Source organism: Oculina patagonica, chromosome 6, assembly GCF_052425735.1.
Source record: "Oculina patagonica isolate OP01 chromosome 6, crgOcupat, whole genome shotgun sequence".
Lineage (NCBI taxonomy): Eukaryota > Metazoa > Cnidaria > Anthozoa > Scleractinia > Oculinidae > Oculina > Oculina patagonica.
Genome location: NC_135763.1, coordinates 36,927,840 through 36,946,234, shown reverse-complemented (window position 1 = coordinate 36,946,234; position 18,395 = coordinate 36,927,840). Strand labels below are relative to the sequence as shown.

The 18,395-nt window shown below is 37.6% G+C and overlaps 1 protein-coding gene across 1 annotated transcript; it reads right to left on the bottom strand.

Annotated features, from left to right (window-relative positions):
- Positions 1 to 33: 33 nt before the first annotated feature.
- On the bottom strand, positions 34 to 18,322 carry LOC144657581 (GMP synthase [glutamine-hydrolyzing]-like). The gene is made up of 19 exons (XM_078517929.1): positions 18,152 to 18,322; positions 16,869 to 16,960; positions 16,158 to 16,272; positions 15,714 to 15,811; positions 15,000 to 15,103; positions 14,776 to 14,876; positions 13,982 to 14,074; positions 13,046 to 13,099; positions 10,158 to 10,269; positions 9,296 to 9,447; positions 8,938 to 8,998; positions 8,019 to 8,131; positions 6,625 to 6,730; positions 5,955 to 6,070; positions 4,991 to 5,232; positions 4,192 to 4,322; positions 2,576 to 2,748; positions 701 to 1,540; positions 34 to 459 (listed from the first exon to the last, which is right to left on the bottom strand). Exons 1-18 carry the CDS (start codon positions 18,290 to 18,292, stop codon positions 1,439 to 1,441), a joined length of 2,106 nt encoding a protein of 701 aa, XP_078374055.1. The 5' UTR covers positions 18,293 to 18,322; the 3' UTR covers positions 34 to 459; positions 701 to 1,438.
- Positions 18,323 to 18,395: the final 73 nt, after the last annotated feature.

Below are 18,395 nucleotides of genomic sequence, written 5' to 3'. Positions count from 1 at the left end.
AATAAATAAATAACAAACAAAAAAAAAAAAAAAAAAAATATAGAAATGGAAAACATATTAGCAAATATAGATTAAATAATAATAGCAAGATAAATTATCGATTTAATGAAGGATTACATGTATTAAATAACCCAGTTTATTAACCCAGTTGTCTCAAGTGTCTTCTTTAAGCAAAAATGCATAATAACAAGTGTTACAATTCAATAATATGAATTATATGAAGAAACGTTGTCCTTGATAGGAGTGTTACCCTCTCCTCCGAGCCACCTATTAACTAGCGTTTATATGAGAAAAGTTGGCCCTGTCAACCGAGCCAAAAATAGGCCCTCCCAGTTTCACGCATGCTGTGTCAAGGGGAACGTAGACTCTGGGAACGAGATTGGTCCCTGGTAAGCTAGTCAAAAAGAGCCAAAGTGTTTAAATGAGAAAAAGTTGGCTCGCTCCCTAGGGCCACCCTACCTTCCAGTGCCGTAGCAGGGTAAAAGTGGGGGGCGCCGCGGCGCCGGGGCGCGGCCGCTGGTCTGGGGCTGCCCCCCTGCTGGCTGGCTGCTTTTTCGCTTCTCCGGCTTTCCTCGCTTGGCATTTCTCATTGGCTGGCTTTTTTTGTTGTCCTTTCTGTGTGGGCGTTTTGCTCCTGGTCGTGCCTCGTTTTCTTCAGTCTGTGTCTGGGGGGGGGGCCGGCCCCCCCCCCTCGCACTGCCTTCAAAGCGAGTGACCCTCCACCCAGGGTCACCTTGCCCCCCCCCGAACCAACTTTGAAATTTCTCATATAAACAGTTCACTGCTATTTATAAAGAAAAGTATGAAAAGCTCTCTCGCCCGGGGTGGCTCGGTATGGACGTTAACCCTCCTACACGGGACAACTTTTCCCCATATAAACAGGCCGTCAGTTTTGAGAAATTGTGTCACACAAAGACAATATCCCTAGTTGATCCTAAATACGGTTACCTTAACCCGAAGCACTAAGTTGGAATATCAAGTTTTCCTGACTAATTGTCACACGTATCACTCTTGAAAATGAATTAGAAGCAAAGTTGTCTTGTCAGATAAGCAAGGATTTCTATTCTATCTGAATTCGAAACAAAAAAAGTGATTTAGTCCAGTACTATCTTCGGAAATGACGCTTTGTAGTATCGGCTTTACAAGGTCTTCGTCGCGCAACTCCTAGCTTTCGTGATTGGCTGCGTAAACAATGATTGACACGCACAGTGCAGTGGGTACAGAACACGTCATAATTATCAACACGCTTGTGTTTGCAAATGTCTACGATTCTTGGTCAAGACATGATGTTTGTGTGAAGTTTTACTTTAAACCACGAACTAGGAATTTCACAATTTGTTGTTGCTAGTTTAAGTTGAACTACCAGCAGTCTTCAATAAATACAGGCCCGTTACTCCAGGTCGTTTCTTTAAGGCGCATACTTTCGCCTGGGATTTGATTATTCCCACTCTGTGGTCCCTGGAGGCTTGGAAGTCAAATCGTACAGAACTCGTGAGATGCCTTGTACCTCTTTCAAAGCTGCAACCATTTCATTCAAAACCTGAAAAAAAAAGTAAACAAAAAAATATGCAAAGTAAGACTTGTGTGCAAACGGGGCTAGTACTACCTGCAGAAAAGTATGAGACAATCATTTCTTTTTCCTCTTTTGATTTGTTGGTTTTCCAAACTTCTTACTACCTTCGCTGTCTCGGTTTGCTTAAATAAACTGTAATATGGTCACTAATGCCATTTGATAAAGTTCTTGATTAATTGTTCAAATCTTTATGATGCAAGGGCGGTTGTTGGCTCTTTGATTGACGGAAAACAGCATTGACCGTTAACGTACGTTATATATCTAGGGGCAAAACAACAACGTAAAATGACCAAATTTGTGTTTTTTAGGGAACGCGAACCACCCACGTGAATTCGGAGTTGAACGACAGTCTGACACCAATAGACAATGAGCTATAAGAAGAAGATAACCACGAAATGCCAAGATAAACAAATAAATAAATTTATGCTTTTTTTTTTTTTTTTTTTTTATATGGGGGGGCTCGCCGCCCCCCACCCGGGGGGGTGGGGCCCCCCTTTTTTTTTATATTGGGTGGGTTTTTTTTTTTCCCCCTTATATAAAATAAAAAGAAAAAGAAGGGGGGTCGGTTTTTTTTTTTTTTCCGAGAAGAAAGAAAATCTAACCATTTGCAGATGTAATTAAAAAGGCAGACATTCTCCTCAGTTATTTTAAGACCCTGAGTGTGGGAATTTGGGAATTTGGGAATTTGCAATGGCACTTCCACAAGGTGGTTCTTCGTCCACTGTTTCCGATCAAATTGGAATTAAGCAATGTTGACTTTTGCGGAGGGTGGAAAACTGGAGAACCCGGAGAAAAACCCTAGTAGTGAGGACAAGAACCAACAACAAACTCAACCCACATGACGCCGGGTCCAGGAATCGAACCCGGGCCACATTGGTGGGAAGCGAGCGCTCTCACCACTGCGCCATCCCTGCTCCCATAAAGATCTAACCCCACTCGATTGTTTTTGACCCAGTACCAGCAATACAGTCAAGTGCAGTATAAGACTTAACAGCACTGTACCTCAATAGGTAATTGTTTTCCCGGTGTAGCGGCAATTCCAGTCATAAAGTCACTCGTTATAAAGGTTCTGATCACAACAGACCGCTGACACGATGGAATGTGGTCGATGGGATCACGGTCGAAGTGGATTGGTATTAAAACAATTGGCATCTGGCTGAGTCTGTCCACTACATCTGAAGCGAAAAATAAAGACACAATATACCTTATTATGAGAAATTAACGCCAATTTTAAAAATTCGTATTTCCCGGACCTTAATCGCCATTAATATTACCCCAAATTTTGGATAGTTGACTTTCTTTTTTGCAAACTGCATTTCGACTTTTTGCAATGTAAAATCCTACGGGTATCATGTTTACGATATTTCCAGTTCAAGGCTGCTTTCAGAAGAGCAGTTCGACAACTGACACTGACACAATGTTAAAACAAAATTTGTTCTTGTTGTCGCCGCAATCCGCACTTTCTTCTGTTAATCGCGTTAATTTCCTTCATTTTACAAATTTACCTCCTCTTTCGCGTTTATTTGCCTTTTTTCAGGAGTAAGTTTCCTCCAGTTCGCGTCAATTTCAAATACATTACTTAACATGAGCGTTAATTTCCTACAAGGGCAGGTAAGCTTAACATCAGAAACCAGTTAATAACGCAAGAATTAACTGCAAGCTGAAAGAGTCGTAGCGTGCACAATTTATCTCCGCTCGAGATACGTCTGAAATTTTCCCCAAAACATTCCATTCTGATGACGTAGCTCTGTAGAGATCCGTATTGTGTCTCTGATTGGCTGTTGCTCCGTTCTGAATTTTCGCGCGCACGTGACAACCAATCAGAGACGCTACACGGACCTCAGTAGGGCTACGTCATCAGTATGGAATTTTTAGGGGTGGGATCTTGGACGTATTTCGTGCGGCAGATGAATTGAGTACATAATACCATTTGCGTTCATCCATGAGGCGTGGAGAATTTAGCGCGTAGTTTTACTTTTAAAACGTTAACAGTTTTATCTGGTTACGTGTCACTTCGAACAAATAAATCAAGCATTGAAAATCTTGCTCTAAAGCGACTCCTGACGACAATTCCTTCCAAACTTGTCAACTTTTCTCCTCTCCATTGCAATAATATTTTCCGAGCAGACTTTCATCGAAGTGAGCAGGCAAATCTTGAAAATATTGATAGCTAATGAAGAAAACATGATCGTATGGCGCCAAAACGTTGTCAATTTCGCGACCTGACTGCAAACATTTCATTGCTCAAAAGTGACTCGTAAACAGACAAAACCGTCGAGGTTTTAAAAGTAAAACCACGCGTTAAATTTCGTCACGCTTCAAGGATGGACGCAAATGGTAGTATATCTTCTTTTTGGGGCGGGGGGGGGGGGGGTTTTTTTTTTGGGTAATTTGTTTTTTTTTTTTTGTTTGAAAAAAAAAAAAAAAAAAAAAAAAAAAAAAAAAAAAAAAAGAAAAGGGGCTTTTATATTTTAAAAAAAAAAAAAAAAAAAAATAAACCCAAAAAAACCCAAACCCCCCCCCAAAAAAACCAAAACCCGTAAAGACCTCACTCTCGGTTAATAAGTATAGTCTTGATTTAAGGCTGAATGAAATTTTGACCATGCGTATTTCCTTACCATGTTTTTGAACTACAGAGTACGCTACATGATCTGCTTGTCTTAAAGTGCTTATTACTCCTGGTGACAAAAATGTGGGAGTGACGTCTTGTATCTGGAACTTGATTCTCTTCCCAAATGTGTAACAAACTCTGAAAGAACGAGAAGCAAACAAATGGTGTGAGGTTAAAAATGTTGCAATAAAGATGTGACTAAAAGTGTAAAAAATTCTCAAAATCATTTTTTCAGTCTCCTAGAGTGGTTTTCTGATAAATAATTAGACCAAAAGAAACAAACAGCCAATCGCAATGGCGGTAAATTAAATTATAAACCAATCAGAAGTTAAGGTTTTCCCGCCAGAAAGCGCAGGAAAACACGTCACCGGCGATAAACGCGGAAAAAATATGCAGCTCGTGGGAAGCACGGGAAAGTTGCGTAAGCCAATTCATAGATGCTTTTGCTTTTGTATCTAATTGGCCAACAAGGTAACATTTTCGCTCTTCATGCTGCATGGAGTTTGTGGACCAATAACTGAAATAAGCCAAACAAAGCCATTCAAAACTCAGATGAACAAATGGATGCCCTATCCGAACAAAGGTCAGATTATTTTAGTTTGGTGTGTTTTTCTGATGGGAAAGGGAACAAGACGCCCAGAAAGCGTGGTACCATGTACCCAGCTCGAAACAAAAGCGTTAACGAAATTAGGACACAAATTCTGCTGTGCAAATTAAATTTAAAATGATTTTTAGATAACTAAGCAACGCAAATTGGTGTGTAATGGTGAGATAACCCAAGTGCGCAGTTTAACAAAAGGCATTACCTGTTGATGTTATGACACACTTTGGGAATCAGTTTTGCGAGGAAAATAAGCGATTTCCAGTCGGGTGTATCGTTACTTGATAGAGCGACAACATAGCTGTATGTCCGTCCGTCTCCTTGGACACCCACTGACTTGATTGGCAGGAGAGTGGCACCTATTTTGTATTTTGATGTAATCTGTTGCAGCGTCTCTCTGTCTTCTTCTGATGTACTGAGTTTGACTCGACTGAACAGCGAATGTGGCTAAACAGCAAACAAAGAAATGCAGCAAATGTCAATTACTAAGCAATTGTTGAAGTTTATTACAAAAATGTCAGAGTTTTCACAAAAGTTCACAATCACTCATCGCATTTTAATAACGAGGTTGGCAAGGGTTTATTATCTGGGTCAAAGAGGATTTCTTGCGGAATTTTTTCTTTACTGGTGGCACTTGAAAAATACCCAATCTACACAACCGTTCACAGAATTTCACATAGCAACAAGAAATTGTCCATTTTGACACATCAGAGACACAGATGGTCTTGAGTTAGTATGAGGCTTTTTCGATTACCGGTCGTTTAGCCAACGGGTAGTTTTGCTAACGGACAGTCTACTAGCGTAGTTACTCTAAGTCTTTGCTAACGCTTAAATGATTTAGTATTCAGTATTCAGTGTTTTCACTCTCTAGTGTAGTAATACTCAAGTTTGAGGCTGGTAGATTTAATTATTATATACTGTAGCTGATATATTACACTATACTGCCTTTACGTCTTAATACGAGACGTAAAGGAACTAGCCTTTAGACCTGCCTACAAGTCGAGCTCACAGAGCACGAGAGCTGAAGGGTCTACTACTAAACCGGAAAAGCGAAGCGAACGACTTTGAGAAAGTCTAACTAGCCTTACCTATTGATTAGTCACAGTTTCTTTCCTCGGGCTACGAACTTGAATAGCTTAAAATAAATTAATTTCACCCATATGCCCCACCTTTTTAACAGCAGTAACATAGTCTACGATCTGTCCGAGAATGATGTTTGTCTCAGCAAAATCCTCGCCCTGATAAGGTTCATCACCACAAATGATTCGAATAGCGAGGCCGGGACCTGAGCCAAAAAAGAAAAAATAACAACAACTAGATGAGTACATTGGACAAAGTGGACGACCCTACATATTAAGACGTAGCGTATGGTATGCCCAGTAAAATTAATACACAAATTGCAATAAAAGTGAACGAGTTTAAAGGACTGTGTCACGGATTTTAGCCAAATTTAGGCATGGGAAATAACCATCAAATTCGATGAACTATAAATAAAATAACCCCTTATAACAGTGAAGGAACGTTTCAGTAACACAGCAAATACAAAAGAAGGTACGGATGGCCAATAGTGACGATGATTGAAACGGATTGTGATATGGATTTTTGAAATATTGTTGGACTGTATAGTTCTCAAAGTTAATCTTGTTTGCTTGTAACTTTAAATTGTAACGCCGGGAAGACATAATTGGTTTCAATGAAGCTATTGTTTTATTATTTTGATACATAGAAGCATTTTCTTTGCAAACATTAAGTTTCAAAGCAAGTATTTGGCAAAACTTGATAAAAAAAATTAACTCAGCCGTGACACAGTCCCTTTTAAAAATGATTTTAAAAACTGACCAGGAAATGGATGTCTGCGAACAATGTCTGCTGGTAAACCCAGCTCTCTTCCAAGCGCTCTGACTTCATCTTTGTGGAAATCTGCCAACGGTTCAATAACTCTGCCCTGTGAAAAATATACAACAGTTAAAATTAGTAAGAGCAGGACTGTGTTTAAATGATTTTATGTTAAAAAAAAAAAAAAAAAAAAAAAAAAAAAAAAAAAAATTTTTTTTCCCCGCCCCCCAAAAAAAAAAAAAAAAAAAAAAAAAAAAAAAAAAAAAAAAAAAAAAAAAAAAAAAAAAAAAAAATAAAAAAAAAAAAAAAAAAATGCTAAAAGTATGTTTGCTGGCCTCTATTATACTGGATTAAAAAAAAAAAACAAATAAATAAATATAAGTAAGAAAAATGAATAAATAAAGTGTTGGTGTTTGTAGGAGGGGGGGGGGGGGGGGGAACCAGAGAAACTGGAGAATAACCCTTGGAGCAAGGGCAAGAACCAACAACAAACTCAACCTAAATAGTTCACTCAATGTTATAGGTGAAGATGTCAATTAGTTTTACATTACACTTATGGCTGCTTTTTTTTAAAAAAAATAATGACCGCCCTGTTATGAGTTGACGCTGGGTCTGAGATTTGAACTCACTTCACATTGGTGGGGGGTGAGTGCTCTCACCACTGCACCATCCCTGCTCCCCAAAAACATGGAGGTTCTTGTCATTTTCAGGTTTCCCCCAGCATTTTGACAGTTTGTCAGTACCCATGTACACCCCACATACATGTACAGAGAGGCGCAGCGACATAAACATTATGTGCAAGATACTGTCACTTTAAAAAGTGCCAAATGTTACTGCTCACAGAGTTCAAAATAGCAGCCAGCTGTTGGCGGTAGCCGGCACTCTGACGACACTTGCCGGCTACTTTTCACTGAAGAAATAGAAAATATCATGCCTTGATCGGCCAACTGAAATCAAAGTTGCGGTAATGTTGAAGTAAACATTTCACATCAGAAAATAAAGCAGCTACAGGGCTAGAAAGGGCAACTCACTGGTCACTAATGCAACCAACATTTCATCTTTGTTAACGAAAACTTCTAGTTTTACGGGCTGCCTGACCTTCTCAGGTATTGTGTCCCTCCAGAAAATTATATTGAAGATCTTATTTGCTTCTCAAACATTCAAAATAAGAAAAGAAGTCACATTGCTCCAATCCATTCTTTTGCTTTGCTGTATCACTTCGGAAAACTTGCAAATGGACGTTGGACGACTGTGTTTGAAATCGCCCCAGAATGCATCTGGGTAAGTTATGTATGCAGATGGATTGTGTCCCTTGAAAATGCATAGCTTTCTAACAGCCAGGAAAAAATGAGCCTTGACAAAAAAAGCCAACAAATTATTTTGAACCCTGTGCTTACCTGTGCTCTTAAATTTCGCACAAAATCTGTGTCATTATGGTGAGTCTTGATGGCTTCTGCCTTGTTGCTTGCTAGTGATGATGCACTTTCAATAAGATCAGGTCGAAGGGTACCTACAAATGAATACAGCAGCAACAGAAAACAATAGTTATTAAAACAGCTTGACAATACAAGTAGAAAATACCTTATTATAGGAAATAAACGCGTCATGAAATTAGCGCGAATTTCCAAAATTCGCGTTAATTTAAGTCGCGTTAATTTTTGTTAACGTTAATTTCCGCGCCGTTAATTAAGTGGAGCGTTAATTTCTGTGACCTTAATTTCCATTATTTTGGCCCCAATTTTTGATACAGTCCAGACGTTCTTATCTCCTAGGAAAAAGCATTATTTCTTCGGGGTGAAAGCTCGAAGCGGTCAGATTTCCTTCGCTTAACTAATACGTCTGGGTTTAGTGTTACGAACATTGTTTCCGTCTCGGATTATACGCCTAGTGTTGAAATAAACTTGTTCCTTTTTTTTTAACAAGTGTTTTTCTTTGTGGACGTCGCATGAATTTCCTTCATTTTGAAATGTTACGCTCTCTTTCGCATTAATTTCCTTTATTGGAAAGTAAATTTCTTTAGATTCGCGTTAATTTAAGTCGCGTTAATTTCAAATACCTTAATTTACACAAGCGTTAATTTCCTATAATAAGGTAGTATTAAGGGGAAGATTACTGTGAACTGTCACGTAACTTGCCAGAGAGTGTCTTATTACATTTCCAAATACCAAAAAGCGAGTTGAAACGGAGTAAACAGAGAAATAAAATCCAAAAATCTATGCTATGCTAATCGTTCACGATTATGATTTTCTTTGTTTTAACTTGATGGATTATTTATGTGTTCGAGAAGGTTAGAACCACAAGAGTTTCAAACCTTACCTTGTGCCAGGTATGTATTACTCTCATCAAGATGAAACTCCTTACAAGTTTCATTAGCAACCTGAAAACACATAATTAGTACACAGTTAAAATCAAAAGGCTTCATATTTAAAGATGTTTTATGAATTTTCTATGTAGAAGGTAGAAATAAATAAATTACAGAAGGCTTTCGACACACGTCTCTGAAATGAAAGAAAAATTACGTGCCCCGAGCAGGATTCGAACCCGCGTCTCCCTGTTACTAGTCAGGCGTGATATCCACTACAGAATTTTCTATCTGACGATATAATAAAAGAATAATATAACAACAGTCAATATCATAATGATAATATTTTGTATCATTAAAAATCAATCCAACCTTGATGAAAGTATCTCCTATAATCCTTCTCTTTTCTTCAGGGTCGGCAGTCACGTTCAAGGTTTTAGTGACTTGTTTCTTTACAGCTGATTGATCTTTTCTGCCAGATATTACAGTTGTACTGTTATAAAACCTATATGCAGCATTTACAACTGTGGAGGAAACAAAACAAAGAGAAACTGACTTGATAGTTAAAATCAGAATACGTTTATATTATGTCCATAAATTTTGTCGAGGTTTCCTCTGCAGGGTTTGAAAAAAATGATGTCAGGTTGTCCAAAACAAGTCGCCTTTCCTGAAAGGCAAGAAAAGTTTTGTGCTCACTTGTCCAATGAGCAAATGTCCAAGCAAGTTATCCGCTGACAAAATCATAAAAAGTAACCTATAACAAGTGTGTGACTGGTAACAATGCGATACACTTTTTAGGTAACTATTGTAACTAAATTATTAACTAAATTATTGTCAGTAAAGGCTTCCATAAGTTCAAAAAATTTTCTTTTTGTCCTTTGGCATGTGCGATTGATCTTTGAATAAACATTTTTTCTTTTACTAACTCAAGAAAAAGAAGGAGATAAGGTAATTAATTTTGTGCTCATATTTTTGTAGAAAGACATGTCTTTTGCTAAGTAGAATATAATAATTAAAGATATAGGAGCCAGAACTTCCGGGATTATAGCCGTACATTATTCCTAATTCATCAAAATTGTAATTGTCGTTATTTTGACTATTCCACCGGAGTAAGACTGAATTCCAAAAGTCGCGTATAAAGGAGCAGTTAACTAGACAAAAATAGGACAGTGACTCCATTTTCCAATCTTGTTGTCAAAAACTGTTTCATTGCAGTAGTGGAGTATGCAGTTACCTTTTAATCTAAGTCCTAATCTTTTAAGGGATTCCTCCACTTCTTGACTTTCATTTTTTCTCATAAACCCATTGTCAATATGTACAGCTACAACTTGTTCATGTGGAAGGGCCTGAAAATAAATAACACAACTTTACACCCACTTTTCTTGGTTGGGAAAGACCCATCAACCAAAAAACTGTTAAAATGCCATAAAAGAAATACAGTAAAAACCCGCGTGTAAGAACCTACTTTTTTCAGAGTTTGGCAAAACAGGTTCTTGTATTATGGGGTACTTATTGGCAGTTGAGGCTAAGTAGGTTCTTAATTAGGTTCTTAATTTCTACAGAGTAGACATTGTTGTTGATTATCAGAAAAAAGTATAAAATCTGGTCTGTTCTTCATTATAAAATATATTTATTAAATAATAATGTACCCATGTTGCCAAAAGTCCAACAACATTAATTGATCAATGATACAGTACTGCAGTATCTTTTTGGTTTTTGGTAAAAAAATATAAATAAATTAAATAGTTAAATCCCACATATAAGAACCTGTTGGAATTTGTTTGGCTAAACAGGTTCTTATATTTTGGGGTATTAAAAAAGCAAATTTCTGCCAGACGGTTCTTAAATCCCTAGGTTCTTACACGCGGGTTTTTACTGTAGCAAGCAGGAGGGCATTTTGCGGGCGCATGCGTGCAACCGCTGTACAAAGATCGCGTGATCTTGGGAATAAAAATGGCGCGGAAGATTCAAACTTTGTTTTTTGTACTGTTTATCGTCACATAATTTAATCTAGACGTAAATTTCGCTAAGAAAAAGTGTTTTGTGTGTGGCAAGGCTCTTATAAAGCAGATTTTCTGGCCTGCTTCGGGATCGTTGTTGCAAATAATAGGAAAATATGTGGGACAGTTAGGAAAGCCTTCACCGACAAAAATCAAACAGGCCGTAAAAAGAGGAAAACATTTATTCGTGTGCTGGAGTGTGATATATTAGGATCAAAACTTCACATCAAATCAACTGCTGTAATACAGGCAGAGTGCGAGCAATATTATAGCTTGTCGGGAGATTTTTTGCCTAAAGGGACGACCACCAAAGAAAAGGGTTTTCCCTGAGGGGAAAGACATGTTTGGGTGTTCTGCACATGATAATGCAGCTCACTGATGACTCTAAAGCACAGCCAACTTGCCCTCGACTGGCAAACAGGGTTTCCTGGAACAAGAACTGCAGTTCTTTAAATCACATTTAGGCGACACAGAAGTAAAACAGTCGTTAGAACAGAACGAACATCAATCTTAAAGAAACAAACGTTGAATGAAAATTTGAAAATATTAAATTTTAAAGTTAAAAATTATTTCTTAAGACATTTTATGCAGCAGTTATTAGAACGTTTCTGAAAAATATATATATCGCTTGTTTGTTTCATGCTATTTTTTGACTGGTGATCAAGGCTAGATTTTGATAAAGGAGCCAAAAATGTACTAATTAACATAGTAAAATGTAAACAAATAGTCTACCAGCAAAGAATTACCATAACACTTTAAAATTAAGACCGATCTCAGTAATTCTTTTCTTGTTCAACGGAATAATTGTGGTACATCGAAATATGAAGTTATTTTGACCAATGCTTAAGTTTAAGGAAATAATCACAAACGATAGTTTCTCTGTTAGAATAAACCAGCGAGAACGTACGTTAAAGAAAGCTTAAAATTACCACAATAGACCATTTTTTAACGCTACCTTCGCAGCATTAGACGATAGTTTAAGTACTTCAGGCTCCATATATCATCGGTAGACGCTGGAGATCAAGATTAGATTTTGAGATTTTTGCATCGTGAGAACGATGAAATTGCAGTTTTATGAAAAATCTGAACAAAATCATGACCACTCGCTCAAACCCGGGATACTTGATTATAACATCGTATAGATAAAACTGCTGTTTTATATTTTAGTACTAAGTAGCCGTAGCGCTTTGTCCGTTAAGATCTCCCAGCTATTAAAAACATGGGCAAGGTATTTAGGTTCTCGACATTCGGTCGCCATTTTGTCCACGCGCAATGTTTAATACACATAGCCAAAGTCGATCAGATAAACGGCACGCCGACACCAAAGTATGCTTGTTGTTGTCAGAAGATAAAGCAAGGACTCTTAGGATCGTATACAGCATATAAAACTTAAAACACCTTTTATTTTGAGCTGAAAATTAGGCCATAAATTGTGAAAATATGTAAACAATCGATAGCAGAACTTCTCTGTCGTGCGCACTAGCCCATATCGACGCATGCGCACGCAAAATGCCCTCCTGCTACTGTAGCATGAGCAAATTAAGAGAAAAAAAATAAATGGGTTTAGAAACACTTGTGGATGTTTGGTGGAACTCAAAAGAGCTGGACGTGGCACTGGCACTCATGAAAAGCTCTTCTTGTTTATTAATCCTCCACCAGCAAACATTCCCCTGATGTATGGAGTCAGATTTATGTAACACTTGTTTCAATGCTACAGCTGAGTATTCTTGATGGGGTCTTGAAGTTACTGGTGATTTTGTCTGGGTTGTTGGTATAATTCACCAACAAAGGAACAAGTTTCAATCGGATGTACATGTAAAGGGAAGGGCAACAGTTGACATAGAAACTAGACTCAATTTCCCCTGCTCTATTGCATCCAGTCTCCATTCCTCTCCATTAAGAGAGTGCTGGATGCATGCCAGCCGCAGGTTCAAGCACAGGATCATTTTCCCAAACAGTGACGGGTAATCGAGTCTATGCCTATCGTAGGTTGACCATGATTGAAGCAAAAGACTTTTTTGGTTGGTTTATTTCACAAAGCATTGAACAATGCATGGTAAGTGCACATATTCAAACTTGTTTTGAAACCAAATGTTAAGTGTACAATCACATATTAACTGACCTTGTGAAGCAGGGCAGCGCAAACTGTTGAATCCACTCCTCCACTCACTAGCACCTGAAAGAATATTCAAACTGTCTTATTTGTTCGGCAAAGACTGTCTTTGTGCCTACATGTGGTTGCCCTCCAGGCCGGAGCTTATGCAGGTATCTGTAGCATTAAGCAACTAGGAATACATCTACTTCTTCTTGGATAGGACGGTAGTCCAATACAGGATTATACCCAGCATAAATGTTTTGGTATCCATTTACCGGTATACCCTAAGGTGGGGAGAGGCACTGGGAGATTTATGTGTCTTGTCCAAGAACACAAAGAAATGATGTGAGCCAGGGCCTAAACCCAGACCTCTCAATCTGGGCCGGGTTGTTCGAAAGGCGATTAAGGCTAACCCAGGATTAAAAGATGATCGAGGTTTTAATTTCTCTTGTTAAGAAGGGTTTTCCATAGCTAATGTTATGTGAAGTTTGAGATTGGTCCACGTCAAAACTCAAAGCTCAAAGCCTCAAAGAAATGTTAAAAAATTCAAAACTCAAAGCCTCAAAGAAATGTTAAAAAATTGAAACCAAATTTCACGCTAATCCTGGATTAGCTTAATCGTGCTTTGAACAACCCGGCCCTGGAGTCCAGCACACTAACCATTAGGCAACTATGCCTCGGCCAAGAGGGAGATTGGATCATAATTTTCACACTAGCTGTGCAAAGTCTCAACAAATACTCTTCACTCTTACATTGTGTGGTTCCAGAAAAATGTCCATACTTCCCCCACAGATGAGATTGGAAATTCCTAGGGGTTGGAGGGGTCTGAAAGGCCAAAAACTTTAAGGAAATGTGTATGAGGCTAAATTGGAAATTCCAGAGGGCTGGGTGGAGGGTCCTAGTATAAACCCCCTCTGGGGGGAGGTATGGAACTACAAATTTGTGCTTGAAAGTTGTACTTACTAAAACATTCATGTTGCCAACATTCTTTTTAATTTGCTGAATACATGAGTCTAATCTGCTGTCAACAGTGTATGTTCCACAACATCCTACAACCTGGTGACAGTTAAAAAATAAAGCATTAGAACTTAAATTCAACATTTACTGAATCACTCTTTTTTAAACTTGCATACACAAATAGGAGGTGACAACTCACATTGTCCACATAAACAGGAAATAGGAAATAATTGACAGGAATCTTAAAATTGCTAAGAATACATGCAGGAAGACTCCAAAAAAATTGTTGAAAATTAAATAAGGGCATAACTACAAATATTGTGAATACTGCACACAATTTTGAAAAATTAGTACTCAAACAACATTTATCAGAGTTGTCAACCAAACTTGTAGTTAATTTAAATTTTTCATGTACTCATTATCCAAATAGAAGCCAAGGATGGCTTCCAGTGGACTTCTGATTGGATCAACTCTGTAAGAGACCACATCCGGTAAACACAACAAGAGGGTTTTATTCTAACAATGGTGCATCAAACTGTACAGCCATGTTGAAAAACCAAACACAGACAAGAGCACATGGTAGTCGAGCTTAACTCTGATTGGCTGATTACAAACTCCCAAACTCCACATGAAAGAATGTGAATTAATTAAAAGCAATCAAACTTAAGTTTCTTTCTGTAAACTGTAATTACAATATTTATATTAAATAATGATGATGATGTTGATAATGATGATGATGATGATGATGATGATGATGAGAAGAAGATAATGATATGTATTTAAAAACAGTTAATACTTACACCATAAAGGAAATTTCTCAACATTGCTACGCCATTCTCTGTAAGATCTACTTCTGGATGAAACTGTACTCCATATAACTTGCGTGATTCATCCTCAATTCCTGCCAGAAAAAAAAAACTGTTGTTACTCTTAGGAGAAACATTGAGCTACTATGGCATGATCAAGATTAGTTGCTACTTAGCATTTGTGTGAATTAAAATTGTGTGATTTTTTGTTACAGTACCTGCGACAAGATCACCAGACCTGGCAATAACCCTTAAGTTACTAGCAACTCGGTCGATGGAATCTCCATGAGTCAACAAAACCTCTTGCTCTGACTGTAATCCTCTAAAATACCCAGAAGAAATAAATATTAATATCAATGTCTAGCTTTACATCATTTATTTCTCCTTTCATAATTTAAACTTGGAAAAAAGAATAGATAACGTGTACCACCTTTTCCATGCATTAAGCTAGGAGTAGTGTAATTACTGTGGTCCATTACTCCCCCAGGGAGGGGGGGGGGGGTACTCAGGTATGTATTGGGTGTGTGCTTCCCAGGCTCCAAAGTAGCACCCCATTCAAAAAAAGAATTTGTATTGGAAATGATACCCCATTCTAGAAAAAGGTCAATTATTTAGCATCCCATTTTGGCTGTTGATAATTTAAAACTTTCTTGTGTTCGAAATATCATACCCCATTCTAGAAATCGTCTCTTTTAAAATGGTTCCCCCGTTCTAGATCGAGAACCCAAAATCACAACCTGTAAAGGTATTTTGGGAAGTACCGGGCCCGGGATTACTCCTTCACTAATATTAGTAAATGGAAAGGTACTGGTATTTACACTTACATTTACTTGTTACAATGGTAAGAAGATGCTCAATGGCCGCAATGTCTCCTGTGCTCACATGACTTACAGAATCAAACTTTTTCAACAGTTTTCTTTGTTAAAACAAACCTAAAAAGTGCTGATGACGTTTCCACAGAAATCTTGAACTGCCCATCCTCTCTGATGTCTTTCTTCATTACAGTCCCACCAAACTCTTTGTTCAGCATCTTATTTGAAAATGAGAGAAAATAAAAATACACATTCAAATTTGACATTTTGTGACAACTGAATAATTTGATTAAAACATTTTTATTGTCTTGAATTGTCCAATGACTAGTCACATTTACATGCATAGTAGGGCCGCGGTTTTTTGTTCTGAGGGAAAAAGGGGGATTCCAAACCCCTTTTCGCCAGGGACTGGATTTTGTCTGTAATAGCGAGTGTCCTCAAGGCGAGAGATGACTGTAATTTAATGATCCAAAATCTTCTAACAAGATTGGTCTAGCTATCTTTGACTACTATTTTATGATACTAAACTCGGTGAATTGTATAATTAAAGCTGATTTCTGATACCTGCATTCCATAGCATATTCCTAAAACTGGGAGTCCAGAGGTGAAAATAGCTGGATCATACTTAGGAGCATCTTCAGCGTACACACTATTTGGACCTCCAGATATAATTATAGCCCTAATGTGGCAAAGAAAAGATATAATTAACAATAAATCTGTCAATATTGCAATAGTAACATAGTTACCCCCAAAACACCAAAAAAAAACCCCCCCAAACAATACATACATGTAGGAGGGGCAGTAGAGCTAGGAAGAGGAAAGAAAAGAAAATTTGAAGCATGGGAGAACAGAAAAAAGTCTAAGTCTACCCCTAGGAACACAGTGGTCCACATTATTGGAATTCTGTTTAATAAAGTCAACAAGTCCTCGGCTTCTACATGTACACTTGCAATGTGGGTGATTAATTAACTTAATGGATCAAGTGCAGGTGGTCAGAAATTTTTTTAAACCAATTGTAAAACAATCGGCAGAAATTGTTTGACCGCTGAAAAGGGGTCGGTTTGAGGTGATCATGTGCCAGTTCCTTTCAAGGTTGTGACTTAACCTTTTGTTGGTTTTGTGATTGCTGTTTGATCGAAGGAAGTTTATTGTGTTGAAAAGAATGTCCTTGAGAGATTTTTTTCTTCTTATGATGCAGTTGTGTTTCACGATGAAGAGACTGGAAATACTGCTATCAAAACTTACAAAAATAAATCTTTAACAGCTTTATCTCACCTAAAACCTCTCTCTCGTATAGTATATATAGACGTATCTAGAGGAAGTATTTCTGTCTCAACGCATAGTTCTCGTACTCTGCGATCTATAATCTGAAAAGAAGTTGTAACAAGTTCATGTTATTACCTTTAAAATTTTATTAGTTTTCTCACACTAATATGCTAAAAAATTACCATTGTACTAATGAGTGGCTTTAAAGATAACTAGAGTACACTGTACTCTTATTCAGTGATGTTGCTAAGGGCTGGCTGCCGGCTATTTTTACACGAAAAAAAAAAGAACTTAAATCTTGCTGAAATTTCACATGAAAACAAACACTTGGTAAACTTTTAGAGCTTAAATGGCCAGAAAGCCAGATGGGTTTGTTGATGAGCCAGCTTAGTGTTTTCTTAGCTTAACATCCCTGCTTATTTACCATAATTATTGAACTCTATTTACCATAAAAATAAACTAAAGTTATGATAGGTCTGTCTTGCTTAAATGTTCCCTGAGAGTAAAAATGAATTTTAGACATATTTGAAGACCATTTATTTTAATTGATTCAGCAAATTGCAAATACAGTAATTCAGTTTTATCACATTCCATAATTAAGACTTTAAATTTATCATCTATTAGATTAAAAAAAAATTCATTGATCATCCACTGTTTTATTTCAAATACTAGCATGATTCTTTCTTTGATTACAAGCAACACCTGTTACACTGCGCTGAAATACACATGTGGAAGCTTGTTTGATGCTATGATCATTTTCCAAATTATCTGGTAACATTAACCACAAAATTACTACAAAACGACGTTAGGAACTCGATGATGCACGTTCTATAAAACGAAACCGTCATTTTATAACGTTAACATCTCAACACAAAAAGTCAAATGTGTGTTTATTTAAATTAAACCGACTTTTATATCCTGACGCTTTTTGTATCCTGACATTTTTATTATCTGTACCAATAAAAGTTTTCTTTGCAGCGATTTAAACGATCTACACGTTGTCACCAACTAAGCCTGTCCGATAAATGGCACATGTACATTTAATGATCAAGGTCAATTTCAAGACCAAAATTGATGGACGTTTGCAATCTTGAAATATAATCTTCTGTTCTGATGTTATTTTATAAAAGAACACGAGCCACTGCTTCAAAGGAACCAAACTCTTAAAAGAACAATTTTGTCGAAGGTTCCGAAATCGACACGAGTACAGATACACTAACAACACGACCAAATTGATCGGTGCTCTTTAAATTTTTGATCGAATTTTTAACGAAGCAAGAGGGTCATCTCACCTTTCCATATTGTGCTCCGGCATCAAGAATAGCCACTTTTTCCTGTCCCAGTTGTTCTTCTGACATAGCGCTATCGTTTTGCACTACGTGACCGTTTATACACGAACCCATTCCAGCAACTTTGCTAAGGTTCGCCGCCATTTTCCACTTCCCGCGGTTTGCGCGAATTTGAAACAAAACGCTATGCGCATACTCTTCGGTCAGCGGTGAGTGCTCGGAATTTCCGACAGACTACGAGCTTACT

Coding starts and splice junctions, on each gene's coding strand:
- LOC144657581 (XM_078517929.1), bottom strand. CDS start 18,292: ATGGCGGCGAACCTTAGCAAAGTTGCTGGAATGGGTTCGTGTATAAAC. Junction 13,100..13,981: donor TTGGCAACATGAATGTTTTA/GTAAGTACAACT, acceptor ATATTCTTTCAG/GTGCTAGTGAGTGGAGGAGT. Junction 2,749..4,191: donor CTCTGTAGTTCAAAAACATG/GTAAGGAAATAC, acceptor TTTTCGCTTCAG/ATGTAGTGGACAGACTCAGC.